Here is a 15,817-nt window from a genome sequence, read left to right on the forward strand (position 1 = left end):
TCAGTAAAAACAATGCAATGGGAAAATACCGGGCTCAGTAGGAGTTGGCAAGCACCAGACATAACTGTGGGAGTGACTCCCACAGTGGGTTCTGCCTAAGATATGCCAGTTATGCGTTCTTATTTTATCTTCATTGTAAACTGGGTTTTTGACAAACGCCCTCCCCCCCATACAAGGTTATTGAACTAATGAAGTGCACAAGGTATTTTGCAACTGAAAAAAAAAGATTGGCAAGGGAGTTTTTTTCTTACTCTTCTTTTAAGCTAATCAGTAAGGGCTAATCTTATTTCATATCTTTAGACCAATGCTTATCCTGGGAAACGGGAACTCAAGTGCTTTATACATATAAAGGCACTCTCCCTCACCACAGGTGCCTAGGTGGTGACCCCACTGCAGGGAGAGGTGATGATCTGGAGAAGGAGCAGCACCACGTCAGCAGCTGAACTGGAAGCCCAGCGCACCCGCCTGGCCCCCACTCTCTTTTAGCCGTGGCCCCGCTCACCCCCTCCCTAGCCACTTGCATAGCAGCGGTGTTGGCTTGGTCAGCTCGCTCACAACAGCACAAGTAATAAATCCTTGTTTAGTTCATAGCTGCATTTTTAAAATCCAGCATGATGTTTCTGACTCATCAGAAACCATAATCCCTATAAGCATCCCAAGTGAACAGAATCACACCTGAGACCGATCTGGCCTTTTTCACTTGCTATAGGAGAGATGGCTTGAAATGGACAAGTTTAGCTCCCTAACATCTGCTCAGCAAATGCTCACATAAATCAGGATGCAGAATATAGTATATTTGCCACACCCTGAATAGCAATAGTCACGCAAGATGAAGAGCAGAGTGAAATCCTGGACTTGCTGAAGTCCATGGCAAAACTCCCATTAATTTCAGGCAGGCCAGTATTTTAATGCAGATTGTTACCAGATGGTAGATTTTAGAAGCAATTGCAAATGCAATTAAAAGCAAAAAAGAATTAACTGATGTGATAGCTGCATGAATTAATTGCATTTATATTATCAAAAACCAATACACAAAATTCATGTATCTCCCAGCAACAACTATGACTGCCCTCTTAAAAGTACCCATTTTCACTTAGAAAAACCTGACATTCTTCTAACTGATAAACTTTCTCCCCCAAGCAAGCAGATTTTTCCATACCAATTTGACTTTTAAACATAGAAAGATGGTATTTTTTTAATGCTACAAGTCACATAGTTTATTTAGATAAACACACTATCTTACCCATGCTCAGATCTTTTTCTCCACATGGTAAATAGAATCTTTTCTATTAGAAGTAGCAAGGATAAAAATTGGGAGTGGTTTCTGAGATAATACTACTGCAGTCTCCTAAACCGAATTCAAAACCAAACATCAGCTAATAGAACAAGCCTAGAGGTAATACTACAAGTTCATGCTCAGCTTCATAGTGTGGCTGTTGCTTTTTTTTCTTTAAGTCTTTACAAATAATGTAATAAAGATATTGCTTCCAGACAGTTATTCTCAAATTCATCCAAGACTGAGGTGAATTACTATAACTCACACCTCTCTGTGTGATTGTTTCAGATTGCCTGTATATTTAGGAAGATTAATTTACACTGGTCACATTATTAAAATTCTTCTATAACCCTAAGGAAGAATTAAAACACCTTTTTTTCCTACAGGCAGCATCTTCATGCTCCAGAAGAAAGGTTAACAGTTCACTGAGCTATTACAAGCAAATGCAGTTGGACTGCTGGGCAGCATGGTGAGAGATATTTTACCCAGGACACAAATTTGAGATACTCTCCCAAAGTTATTTTGAAACATTTTTTATGGGTCTGTTTTTGTTTTCTCATTGGCTCCATCTAATTTTCTCACAAAGTGAGTAAAGGGATTGTTATTTTTAAACTGCTGGCCACAAACTCCATTCGATGTCTCAAAGACAAGTTAGTCTTTCTCACTCATTCTACATCATCCATGAGGACTCTAGCATTCCAGCTTCAATAAGCTATCTCATGTCCAGCTTAGCTGTCTTGGCTCTGAAGCAAAGGCAGACACTAAAAGATTATTAATAAAAATGCTTTTTTAGCCACTGCTGCTAAGATTTTGCCTACATGCAGAGAGGCAGGAACCACCTTGGTTATACCATTGACTTCCCCGAGACCTTTAAGACACTTGTAGCACCAGCAGTCAGGCATTTATCCTGACAGTCCTGGCACCAGCCGCCCAAAGAGGGATGCTGATCAACTCCCACACTGAAGGCTTTCACTCAGGTATTCAATGCAAAGGAGAGACTGGAGTATTGCTGCGACTCCAAACTGTGGGTAAACATTAGCTCAGCGTTTCCTGCAGGCTCCTGCTTTACAGTCTTCCCCCCGAACTACTTATAGCAGAGCTTCAACCATGCACTGATTTAGGGAAAAACCTCCAGTCCCAACCCCAGCCCAGTGCTCTGTAGCACAGAATTACAAGACAACACTGAATAATTTGATGGCAATGTCAACAAAAAGATAGCAGTGTCATTAGTGCTCTCTACTGGATAAACACATAATTACTCCAAAATTAATATAGCACATCAGGGCCTTCAGTAACAAAGCGGCGTAAATCCACCTGTATTTAAATTACAATACTTGTACTATATTTATAAGAGCTTATGCTACTCAAAGCAAGTTAAAAACCTTAACGTTGAGATGCAAAGGATGTACAGAAGTCCTTGAAAACAAAACACAGGTGAAGTTGCAACTCTGATATCTGAAGTAGGTCAATTAGAGAAAAACCAGTACAAGAATACTTGAGTCAGGGTAGTTTTAATCAGAAATGTTCCTTCCCATTCTTCACATACTATATCCATGTGCACGGATTAATTTACAGCTACCAACTGTGAAATTCAATTTCAGAAATTCCTCTGCCCTCAAAATTAGTAATGCATTTGGAAGTCACAAAACAATTTCCTTCATCATTTTTCATACCCTGCAAATACAGGGCAAGCTTCTACTTGGCAGTCAGACTAAGTAGTGTCACTTAGTTCACTGTGACTTCCAGGTGAAGAAAACTAAGTCAGTATTTCTGTCACCCCCCACCATCACCACCAGTGCCCTGTGGCTCCACCTGAATGAAGAGAGCCATAATTTGCCATTACCTCCAGCCAACACTGAATCACCAAGCCCCACCACCAGCAGAATGGTTGTGCTGCCATGGTTGTTCAGCAGTATTCAGAGCCAAACATAAAACACCTAATTTGGCATCGAAGTGATGATGGTTCAAGCACCTGCAACCACAAGCCTCTGCATAAAAATGAGTAGTGATTGGCCTTTGTGAGAACCTCTTAATAATGCAATTCCCTACAAATACCTGAAGCATTCCTACCACTATGCTATTTCCTCCTATTGGTGGGCATACAGATTTCTTAGCAGGGTTGAACAAAACAAAACTCTTCTTACTGTAACTGCTACTTGCCTGAATTTTTACATGCAAAACAGGGGCTTTACAGAAAGTCACGTCAGGTTAGGTACATGCAATAGTTCATTTTAAGTTTTTTAATTGCATTTTTGTTATCCTGTGTTTGACACATTTAGGAATTAAGTTTATCACAGTAGCATTTAAAAGCTAACCAAGAAAGAAATGCTATTACTTACAGCCCTGTACTGACATGCATGCAGTGTAGAAGATACAGTCTGTGTCCTGGAAAGGTTAGCATCAGAGTTGACAAGGCAGCTGCAAGGGACATGAGGAGGGGGGAGAGTAGATGTGAAGAGGGAAAACACCACAACACTGATGAAGCCGTAGCAGGAAACATAAGTATCATGATAACTTATTCCACTGTATTTGTTTAGGGGAGAATAAGATACAGAGTTCCCAGATGGACAGGGCAAAACTGGTGAAAACCACTACTAAACATGGAGCTGCTGCGAAAGCTGTCCAAACAACAATTTTCCCTGCTTAGTTATACTGCAGTTTCTCTTAGCCAGCGAGTCTCTGGCTGCATCCCCTCAGTTTTTCATGAAGTCACTTAAAGTAGGAGGGGAGTAAAGAGAATAATCTTGCTGGGTCCCAGTGATCTAAAGGAGAACATCGATCCTAAGAAATTCCGGGGTTTAAGGCGGTTTCAGGGATGAGGCTATCTGCAACTTAAAATACTTATCACAGATTGAACTAATTCTTATTATACACACCCACCCACAGCTTTTTATATATATGAGTGCATTATCCTTTAAAAAAGTGGGGAGAATATTCAGGCAAATCAACTATTTGGAAAAAATTAAATAGCTATTTCCAAAGGAGATCAAGTGAAAAAGACAAAACCCAAAATATTTACTTTTGTCCAAAAAATTTGCTTGAATACAATGCAGAGGGATAGGAGGCTGGGCATTAGTTTAGCTAAAATAAAACGCAAATAGGTCACAATTACAGTGACCAAATGATTGCTATACTTTTTCCCACAAGGTTTTTCTTTATGTATACATGTGAAGTTGGTAGGGTTTTGCTTAAACATCTTCTCTTTGGTCTCAAAAAGAGTAGGAAATCCACAGCTTTGCATACCCACACACTCTGAAGCTCTTGCTTGCATTTCTTTCCAGCTTCTCCCTCCCCTTTTTTAAAATCCTCTGGTTGTTTTCATTGAATCCTCTCCAAAGCTGAGCATTCATGCCCATTCCCAGAATGGGAACTGGGGAATGTGAAAAGAGCTGCTACTCTACAGCTCATCCTGGTCTCTCCCGCTCAGCCCATCCTTAGCACCAAAGGGAACCCAGTCAAATGGAGATGAGCTCACTTCGAGTTTAAAAGCAGCCTTGTCAAATAAGCAGTTACAAACTTACTTGAAGTTTCTCCCAACTTGTGGCTTATGCTATGCATTCCCAACTGGAGAATAAGTATTGACCACCATCTCCAAACTCCTTATTAGGTTTGCTCCCAGGAAAATGAGAAATTTCAGAAAGAAATACTCTGCTCTTCCATACCTGCGACGAAAGGAAATGTTTTCATCTATGAGCCCACTTAAGTCTGTGGTCTATGAACAGAGGGTGCATTTCAGGACTAGTGTACTAATAACATTTTAGTCTTTCCATACATGCCTTCCACCTTAACACACCCTGTGAAGGCATGGGAGCAGCAGTACTCTTGTAGGCTGCCATGCAAGATCACACAGACACTACCTAGAATCCCATTCCAGGAACCGATCCTTCTTCCACAGAAGTGTTAGTAACTGCTTTTAAGAAATTAACTACTTGAGGCCTGTTTGCTTTCTATGCCACATCCTCAGATTCATATTGCTTATTATCCTCACACATGTCTTCATTCACATCAATCCCCAAATGCAAAATACAGCAGACAAACCCAAATGATGAAATTATCCACCTAGTTGCTTGTTTATACTGCAGCCAATTCCCTTCCCCAGTGAATTCTGCAAAGCTTATGTTTTTGTGGTCTCATCAGTAGGAAACAGTTCTTGCAGCCCTGGGATTTTAAAGCACAGCAGAGAAATAGCAGCTCCTATGGAGCCAAAGCATTTATTTAAAAAAAAAAAAAATATATCATTAGGTCCTTTATTATGTTAAAGCTTGATCTGTCCTTTACCTTGGCAGTCAGCAGGTTCAAGTTCCTTAATCAAAGCAACACTGAAACAGCTCAGGTCAAGAATAATTCTTCAATTAGCCTGAATAGGTCTTGGATGAAGGGGAAGTTCCCACGATTTTATCCTCACAGGCAGTACCAAGCTTAATCCTGAGACCACATAAAGGCATCTGTTTCTAATGCCAGAGGGAGGTGTGGGCAGCCAACTAGAGGAGACTCAACTTCAAACTACACATTCTAAGGGCAACCCAAACCTTTCCCTTTCCTCTCACACAATTCACCACCCAGGAGTAATTTACAGATTATTAACTGGCCTGTTAATTGTTTGAGTTTCCTAGGTATTCTTGTAGTCAAGAAAAACAATCAAACCCAAAAACCTCCTTTTAACTTGTAGTCTGGGGAAACTTGAGGAGAAACACAAAAGTTGAAAACAGCCCTTCCAGAACCTTGTCTTTACTTACTGGAGGCCTGAATGTTTCTGTGCCATAACTTCCATCTTCATTGGGAAGTGCTGCATTTTAACCAATGATGATATTCTTTATTAACTCAAGAAGTTGAAAGTCACTTCATCTTCTTTCAAGATTTAAGTAACACTAATTGAGAAGACAACTCAAATGAAACATTGTCCTATCACTGCAACTGAAATACAGATGAAATTCAGCTACTGCCTACACGTGGTTCTCCGGATCTAGGTGGCCCATTGGAGTTCTCTGCTCTGACTTATTTGCAATGTTTTTGTGTGAGAGCCTTCAAGCTGAGATTTACAGATATAATTTACCATTCAAAAAACCCCCCACCACTGTTTATTTTACTCATACATCTATCTTTCAACTCAAGTCAAACACATAGAAACTTAGGTACTTTCAGACACCTTCTGAGGCATTTAAAAATATATATTTTGACTTCTTTATGCAGCCCAACACGCGTACAGTAAAACACTCATTCGCCCCATCCATTTTTAAAAACTGGTATGAAATACTATTAAACATTTATGCCAGTTTACAAGAACAAGATTTAAGAACAGGCATACTGCAAAGATTATTTCAACTGTAGTTCAGTAGAACAAACACCATGAAAGATACAGCAGGAAAATTAAATAACTTTCTTTTAAGGAGTTGAGCACTAAATATTGTGCTTTGGGGAATAAATATCTCTTTGGAGAACAGTTGAGAAAGGGTGAGTCAGTTGAGAAACGGTACTAACCTTTAAAGCCAAGTACTAACACATTCCTGCATTTGGCAAGGGATATGCCCTCCCCTCAGAACTGGAACGGCTTTGCATCTCTGCAAACCACTTAAGGCTGACACCTCTTTTTTTGTCATTTAATGCACACTGTAGGAAAACAAATAGTGAAACAGTTCACAGCCCTTGCATCAAGTTTTTAAAGAACTCAGAATAAACACAGATCCAAAACATGGTCATGCAGCATAAAGTAATGCCGTCTATATTCACTGACTAAAAGAAACCATTATTATCAACAGATCAATTTTGATACCTGTTTCCATCAAGTTAAAACTCTTTTCAAGACTATAGCCCAGAGAAGTGGTCTCCAGAGTGAGATGCATGCACCCCAGGGGGCATGCAAGACAATCCATTCGGGTGCAAGAAGAAAGTATTTTTTGTACCATTAATAAACAAAATTTTAAATAATTTAAAAATAGTGTTTATTTCATCTTTATCTCACACTTTTTAATTTTCTACTCTCATGTATGTACATAATATATTAGGACAGTAGTACATATATAATTTATAAATAAATGTACATATATTGGGTGCGCATTTGAAGTTTTTACTGATAGGGCATGCAATCAAAAAAGTTGGGAGACCACTGGCCTCGAGGATGCTGTATACTACAGCTGCTAGCCCAATCACATATCCTGTTGCTGAATTAATTTTTTAATGTCAATCTGAAATACTTTCCTCAGCAGCATATTTTCAATATGCCTATTAAGAGTTTTTTTTTTTCTCCCCTCAAGCATGCTGATATAATGGAAATTTTAGAAGGATTAGGCTTGGATAACAAAGCACTGTTGACAGAGTATCCTTCTGTGGAATTACACTAAAGTTACAACTTTATAGCAGATACATGTGAAATTATCATTAAAACACACGCAACTTCTCAATCAGATCAGAGCCATCCTTTCCTTTTTGCAATTCGGTAGTCTCATTTTAGTCTTGCACCAGCACTTCTCCATCACTGCCCCCCTGCCTCTCCTTCCCACACACTGACTCCATAGGCAACCACCCGACCCTTGCGTGCTACTTGCCACAGGTGCCAGTCTTGGTCAGCGCTGCAAGGGGTCCCCAAGTCACCTGCTCTGGGCCTGGAGGTGTTGCTGAGGGGGCTGGGGACTGTGCCCCACTTGAGCTAGCACCTGAACAGTGGGGCTGGCTGTTACACCTCAGACTTCTCTTGCAGCCCCCACGGCAGAGACACATGCTGAGGCAGCACCCCAGGGTGGCTGCCTGTGGCCACCCACAGATGCAGATGATGGTGAAGGTCCCAAATGGCCACCCAGCAAGGCACAGTTCACAGGCGGCAGCTGCTCTTCCCAGTTAGCGTCTGGGGAGGCCAGCCAGCAAGTATCCCAGCATTTCAGTGCATGTGGTAGCATGCTGTTTACCAAGGCGGCAGTGGCAGGTTGTGCATTTTGACATGTCTATTCCAGCACTTTTACAACTGATTCCTAAAAATATTACCCACACTGGAAAAAAAAGGAACAAGAAATGCATATCCTGAATCCACATACCTGCCTAGAATCCATCAGACTTAAAAAAAAAAAAACCAACTTCTGTTTTAAATAAGAAAGCAGCATACTCTATTTAAAAACCTTCATCTCTGCTTCACTCTGGCTGTTTTTGTTTGTTTTCCCTTTGATCTGGATACTTTCATTCAAGCAAAAGCAAGACTCACAGTGAATGGGGGGAATGTGTATGCATTTAAAAAAATAAAAAGCATGTGTGGTAAGCCAATGCTACACTACACATCACAGCCAGCATACTGATCACAGCCAGAGCTCGACTCACAGCCCAAGTCTCTTTAACCCACTTGCTGAAACAGGGATACTCATTAGTTCTTAAATCCACACAGAGCACAGCGCTGTACCCAAGCCAAACAGCGTCACACAACTTTCAGTTCTCAACTGTTACAATTGACCTGACACCTCTGTGATTGAAGAGCATATTACACATAGCTATGAATTCAGATTAAGGTAGACCTATGATGACTGGCTGTAGGAAACATGAAAGTTTAAGATTTGTCTATTCTGATCTCTTGTTTAGATTATTTGCTCACCCATTGAAAGAGTTCAATAATTCACATTTGATTACAGCCTACTGAGGACATCAAGTGCTGCAACCCATTACATCCCATAGTAGGTTAACTAGGGAATCGCCCTTGTGTTAGAAATTGAGCACTCTTCTTTAGATCACAACTCTTCCTAGCTTCCACTCTCCATCACTTCATAATTTTTATGCCTCACTCCCCTAAATCAGAGACCAACACCACCCAAAACCGAGCAGTCAACCTTTGTTGTTGTGATTGTGTAATTTAGTATTCCTTTCATTTACACTTTAATCTTTGAGCCTTAAAAACAGAACTAGCAATGTGTCAAGATGGGAAGTCCAACAGAAGAGCAAAACTCTAGGAAGGGGCTAGAAGGGACCTCCGGTTTATCAAGTCTAGTTGCCTACTATTCAGACACCACTTTGCATTTAATTTCTTTCACAGATATACTTGGCTCTTCCTTCAAAGCAGGTCTCTGCCTGGAAGGCTGTTCCAGAATTAGTTCTAGTAATTAGGAACTTTGTTTCTAATCTAAATCTTAATTACAGAAAGTTTATACCCACTTGCTTTTGTTCTAACACTCCTTTAGCTCACAGTGCTTCTGCCCTTTGCCTGTCATTTGCGCAATAAAAAGTAGTATTCTGACTCCATAAACAATCTTACTCCTACAGATAAAAAAAAAAAGCTTACCCATGAAATTAAACTTCCAGAGCATACAGAAGATTAAATATTTAACTTTCCAAAGTAGGGAACAAGGCGGTGGAAAAAAAGGAAGGAAAAAGCTAGCCAGAAGGTGTGATTTTTGTAGTTATCCAAAGAAGCCTTTTCTCTCCTCATCCTGGATAAATGGGCTTGTAGATGTTATAATCACTTGTTACAGGGGTGACATTCACAGCAATCCACTGTAATGCTCCACATGAAAAAACTGTACAAAATTAATTGTATGCAAGAAAGTTAATACAACTCTACTGACCATTAAAACAAAGACCAAAACACAATCTGTCTTGTTAAAAGGAAATATGATTTTAAAAGACATACCACCCTTGAGCTTGGTGCAACAGTGGATCCTTCATGAAAGGAAACAACAAAAAACCTAAGCTTCAGAAACAGTATTATGTATTTTGTATCCCTCTCCTGATTCAACTTAGACAGAAAACAAATCAAGCATGGAGCCAAAAAGGTCAATAAACAAACCATCCAGCATTCATTCACAGGCAACAGAAATCAAAGTACCGTATGTACATTGTTCTCTCATATTATGTCCAGAAGATAGGAGCATGCAACACCATTACTATAAACAATGAAAAAAGGTGTACATTTTAGAGTGTCAAATACTTCTCCACTTTCAGTAGTTTTATTGAAACCTTCCAAGTCAGGTATGAATTGGCCTATGATGGTTGTCAGGTCAGCAAGCAGACTAGCAAATAGGTATTCTGAATTTCAAAATCTATTTGTAAAACCCAAAGTAACTGCGTCCACAGAAGTCAACAAGGGGAGAGAAAGAGGTTCTTTTCAGTTTGAGACATACCATCATTTTATACCTAAGGAGATCCAACCCTATTGGCATTACTCATATATAAAATTTCCATATTTAATACCTAATTTAGAACAGGCAAACAAGGGTGTAGAAAGCCTTCTAAGAGCTCATGAAATAAATATAATACAATAGGTATACAAAATTCATACTGCACATTATTTTTAGGTAGGCTACATAATTTGTATTTTTACTGTGAGAACATAAAACCAAAACTGACCTTTACAAAATTATGATTTCACATAGAGTAAAAACACTTCTCCCTGCTTCTACTTACTAGTGTTTTAAAATGAACAGTAAATTGATACAGAGAGACAAAATACTCCCATTGTAATGCAAACAGTAGACAGCTTTTTAGTGTGTCCTCATAATTTGGGAGAGAAAAGCCAAATTAACCTGTCATACAAAACATTTTAAAACCAGAGCTAACTGGCAGAGAAGGCTAAAAGGAAATAAAAAACCCTCTCAGACCGAAAGTTACAGAATTTCAAGGCAAAGTGAGCTTTCAAGAAAACCTCATCCAAGCACAACAAAATGAGAACGTTCCTCGCACTAGTCTCATAACATTCCACATTTCCACAGCCGAACCCCTGCTTCAGAGACCGACCACTGAGATAGCAATGAAAGCTTAAGTCAAAGCCGAGGTACTACAAACGGTCAAAACAAAGCTTGGAAACTATTAAAAAATGAAAGTGAGCTGCTCTAGCTTTCTTGAGCAGTAAAATATGAACCTATAGCAGAGCAAATAGCATAGTTTTAGTGATAATATAAAAATAGCTTGCAAGCTAAGTTACCTTTCAGACTAAACTCCGCGTATTTGATATCCTATGAACAAGGTTTAACGTTCTCAACTTACTTTATGCTTTTTAAAGGCATATTCTAAGAAATTTTTTTTATTTTATACAGTTAAGCTAACACCTGCCAGGTCTGCATGCTTTTTAAGGATGCACTTTGTCACCTAGTAGAATATAAAAACACAGTAAAACAGTGCAGAATTTTGTAAAAATACTTTAAATAAATTTACACTTCACTCTAAGATTATTCAAGTTAAGAATTAATCACCAGATTCAAGGAGTATAACTCCTTTACTTCTGTTATCCTCATTGCACATCAAAAACAAAGTTGCTATTTCTGCCAAGACTAAAAGAATGGATCCTCAACCTCTGCTGGCCTAACAAGCAAACAAACACTGCTCCACAGACAGCATCATATTGGTCATCTGCAGACAGTTAGAACCTGAACTCACCAGAAGTTTCTCACTACAAGCAAAATCAGAAGGCAAAAGTTCAAAGGACTCTTAGAAGCATAGATCCTCAGCAAGGATCAATACATGTAGCCTTTCTGTGACTTCACAAACATAGCTCAGTATTTATGACCAGCTTTTTCTTAGCAATGCAGGCCATGAGAGTTATAGATCACTAGGTATTTATTTTTTTTAATCAAAAAAATAATGGGCAACACATTTACTGCATTTCAAACTACCAGATTTTTACTTCTGGAAACCTAATAGCTTTCTATAAATGTATTGATTTCTAATACTGACAAAAAAATAATTGACTACTAACACATCTTTCCCCATTTCTGCAGCCTCAGAAAGTTTAAGTTACAGTACTTCAAGGCACATACAGAATCTCTTCTTTCCCAATACACAGCAGATATATCCCCTGAAATAATTTTAAAATCCTCAAAACAATTAGAAATGCTACAAAGTTAACAATTTCTGTTTAAAAACATTGTTCCTACAGAACATGCACTTTTTTGGAAAACAACTTAGCAAATATTTATAAATTATTTTTTCTTCTTTACATTTACACTGGAAATATATTGAATAATTTTTAATCTGGAAAGTACTGTATCATGTCACATTTAAGTTATTGCCTTCATTACAAATTGCATCATCTCTGGAAATCCATAAAGGTACTGGATTTCAAAATAAGATGGGGGTGAGAGACTACGTATGCAGTTTAGCCCATCTGAAAGGATTTCCACATAAAGCAATACCATGAGAGTAAAAAATGAACTTTCTTCATTCAGTGGATGAGGACAATAGAAACTGATGTAAGCGCGTTTGTTCGGTTTAATGCAGTGTCATTAGCAACTACTTAAAAATCTCCATTTTCTGTCTTTTGGGCAAGCATATCTTACTATAAAAGCAACTGAATTTTTAAGAGGTAGTTTTTTTTCCATTATGCACTTATTTATTTCAAATAAAACATAACCAAAAACACCCCAACATTTGCTTTTGAACAAGGATCAAGTCTCAAAACTTGGTACAATATCTGACAAAGTTCAATATTTTAGTTGTCCTCAGCAGTACTGGGCTGCTTTGGAACCAGTGTATTCCAGGTTGTTTTCATAGTCAAAAGACTAATCTACCAACAGTACTGAACCCACCCCCTCCTCCTCCACCTGTGGGTCCACAACTTCCTGGGGGGTCGTTGTCATCAAATCCATTGGGTCGGAAAGAGCACGAGGCTGTGGCAGCTTGAAGTGCTTGTGTTCGAGCACTAAGCTCTTGCTCCTAAAATAAAAGAATAAAGAAAATTAAAAAAAAAAACCAAAACACCTACGTCCTTGAAGGAGCTTATTTGTAATAAATTTTGAAACAGCTTTTAAAGCAACATCTCTAACTTCTGGACTCCTAAGTCTGACTGGCTTTGTTGAACTTCAAGTTGAACATCCACAGCCAATCCAAGATGTACAATTTTGTTGAACATCAGTAAGTGTACGTGAATCAGAATTAAATCCATTTATGTTAAAACCATATTTTATAGCAATGTGGGATGTTACTAAAGAATTAGACTACTGATCAAAAGCTAAGAAAACATTAGTTTTTGATATATGTGTCACATGAATTTTCATCCTAGTAATTTTAAGATGCCCTTGTTCTTGGTTGCCAAGTAGAAAGGTAAGACCATTAAATCAATGTTAATTATTTAAAAGACACTTTCTTATTCCACTCAATCAACTACATAGAGTAACAACATACTCGGATAAAAGGCAAAAAAATGGACAAGCTATTTAGTTTCCATTCAGTGCAGTTTTTTAACTTCCTAGTGTTATTGCTATGCTAACTCTGTTTTAACATTAGTAAGTCTCAGGATCTCTCAAGCACTCCATAAAATCAGAGTCAGCTGCTGGAAAAAATACCTGCCCAAGCAGTAGGAACAAGAAAGCACAGCCTCCTGTCAGCTGCTTTTTCAGCTGAATGCCCCTGTGGCTTCTTAGACATCTAAGAAGGGGGTGAGCACAGGCTTTTCTCTCAGTAGAGGTATTATACACTATTTTGTCTCTGGCCAACTAGTTTCACAAACCTTGCAGTAATTTGTCTTTAGTATCCCTTTCTCAAACTGGCCAAGAGCTTCAAAAATTGAGGGAGGGAAGGCAGGTGTTGGGCTCTGGAAGACTGACAAGAAAAAGACAGCAGACCTGTACAAGCTTCATTTCTTTAGGAAACAAAAGTACTCAGGTGCTAAGGCTCATACCGATAGCCTCCTTCACATGACACTTCGTCACTACACACCTCCCTAAAGGCAATGGGAGGAAACTTTAACAGGGTTTTAATAATCACATGGGTCACCTTGAATTGTTCCTTTTCTCTTCTACCTCCTGATGGAAGCAAGGAACAGAGCCAAGAACCTGGAAGACTGTTTGCATTATACTACCATGAAAGCACTAAACTTAGTCTTGTCCATGTACTTTCACAGGTGCTAAAAATAGTACTTGTGGGTTTAAATTACTCTGCCCTCTTAGAAAAACACAGCCTAAGTTTGAAACTATTTTACACTACTAAGGACTGAAACGCATGCTCATTTCCAAAGTTATATAAAAGGTATTTGGAGGACATTGTCTACATAGATATGCTGGCCATATTCCTGAAAGACAGTATTATGCCATCGCCAGCATTACATGGATTTTTATGTATCTGCTAACTATAAGACACATCAAAAACTAAGTAAACTTACTAGGAATAACAAGAGAAAATGAAGAACTCGCTTCTAGTACCAGGTATCAACAGAAAATTTTGATTAAAATAGCAGGCCTTGTACAAATAGCCTGTTTAGTTGAAAAACTACACTGCAAAACTGTTTAGCTTAGAACAGAATTTCTTCTCAAAACCAAACAGTGGGAGACTCCCTACACTGTACCTAGGCTGGTTTTTTTTTGTGTGTGTGAAATATTTCAGAAAAATGTTTGTTTTAATGCAGCACAGTACCAAACCAAAAACGGTTTTCCTTTCTCCCTCTCTCTTTCCTCTTCTCCTCTTTCCAGGGAACTGTTTTCTGGCAGCTTTATACCTCTTAGACCCCAGCAGCTGAGTTTTACCTAACAAACTGTACTACAAAAGAATATAAGCATCAACAATAGATTTGCAGATTATGCTAAACAGAAAACTTAAAATTGTAGACAAAAAGAACACTAGACTTACAGCTAAGATTTTTTTTTGCCAGATTTAGCTAGAAACACGATTTATTTTAATTTGCCTTACTGCAGTTACTGAATAGCATGAGGTTTTGGCATTGCTATGCAGCTAAATTACTTTATGTGTGTCTTCTATTACATACCTTTCACAACACTGTGAGCAACAGTATGCTTGTTCTGCTGTCACTAGGCTTCCTCACAGAGAGGGGACAAGCTGCCAGGAGAAGCGCTACTACGAACAGCGACATACCTTGCACGTGACTTGTGTGCAAGGGATGACTCTCACAGCTCTAGAGGCATGCATCACGTTTGGTACAGAGTGTAAGTGAGATGCAAGCACGGCTTTTGTCAACCACTTAGAAATACTGTTCAGAAGCAAACACTGAGAACAGAATAAACCTCAGTCATAATCTTAGCTTCACTGCCACCATGTACAAAACATTTTCTATAATGGACAGAAGGTATCCCTCTATATATGGACACACAAGAGAAATACGGAGCAGTGATCCAATTATCAATTACTAAAGTTTCTTGACAGAGTATTAGCATTAAAAACCACACACTATTTGTGTCTTCAGTGCTAAAAGTTAAATTATTTAGCAGTTTAAGATCTTTCATGCTTTATTCCTGTTTGGTAGTTTGTGCTAAATGAGCACATTTCTCCCTTCTCTCAAGGCATATATTGACTTGATGAATATTAACCTACATTAAATCGTTCTAGCGTAGCATACGGCACTGGCATTTTTTCCAAGAAATATCCTTGTTTCTAAAGAAATGTTGAATGTTTTCAGGCTGATTATATTTATCCCAACAAATACTAAACCAGGTAAGTAAAACTTGATAGTCAATACAGTTCTCTGGACTGAGAATTATGCAAAGCATCCACCCCTGCTTTCCACTTGTTGCCAGAATGGGATTTTTAATTTGTTTTAACTGGAGTGGGAGCTACCCATATTGCAGGTTTTGTTATTTAAAGTGAAAACATTTTAGTTTACCATGTGGTAAACGGGTATGCAATAGTAAA

The 15,817-nt window shown here is 38.6% G+C and overlaps 1 protein-coding gene across 5 annotated transcripts in view; it reads right to left on the minus strand.

The window, feature by feature from the left end:
• The window catches only part of USP38 (ubiquitin specific peptidase 38), a 68,582-nt gene that overhangs the window by 33,669 nt on the left and 19,096 nt on the right, over window positions 1-15,817 (minus strand). The window contains exons 10-11 of one of the 5 annotated variants that reach the window (XM_087735646.1): window positions 12,766-12,892; window positions 8,263-9,762 (exon numbers count right to left, since the gene is read on the minus strand). In XM_087735646.1, coding sequence (XP_087591772.1) covers window positions 9,671-9,762; window positions 12,766-12,892 — 219 coding nt within the window. In that variant the 3' untranslated portion in view covers window positions 8,263-9,670. Of the gene's footprint in view, window positions 1-8,262; window positions 9,763-9,839; window positions 12,893-14,936; window positions 15,176-15,817 lie in introns of those variants that run through there. The other 4 variants (XR_015699494.1, XR_015699492.1, XM_009468791.2 and 1 more) reach the window with 4 other exon arrangements.

Source organism: Nipponia nippon, unplaced genomic scaffold, assembly GCF_047370975.1.
Source record: "Nipponia nippon isolate SJK-2023a ecotype South Korea unplaced genomic scaffold, ASM4737097v1 scaffold_6, whole genome shotgun sequence".
Classification (NCBI taxonomy): domain Eukaryota; kingdom Metazoa; phylum Chordata; class Aves; order Pelecaniformes; family Threskiornithidae; genus Nipponia; species Nipponia nippon.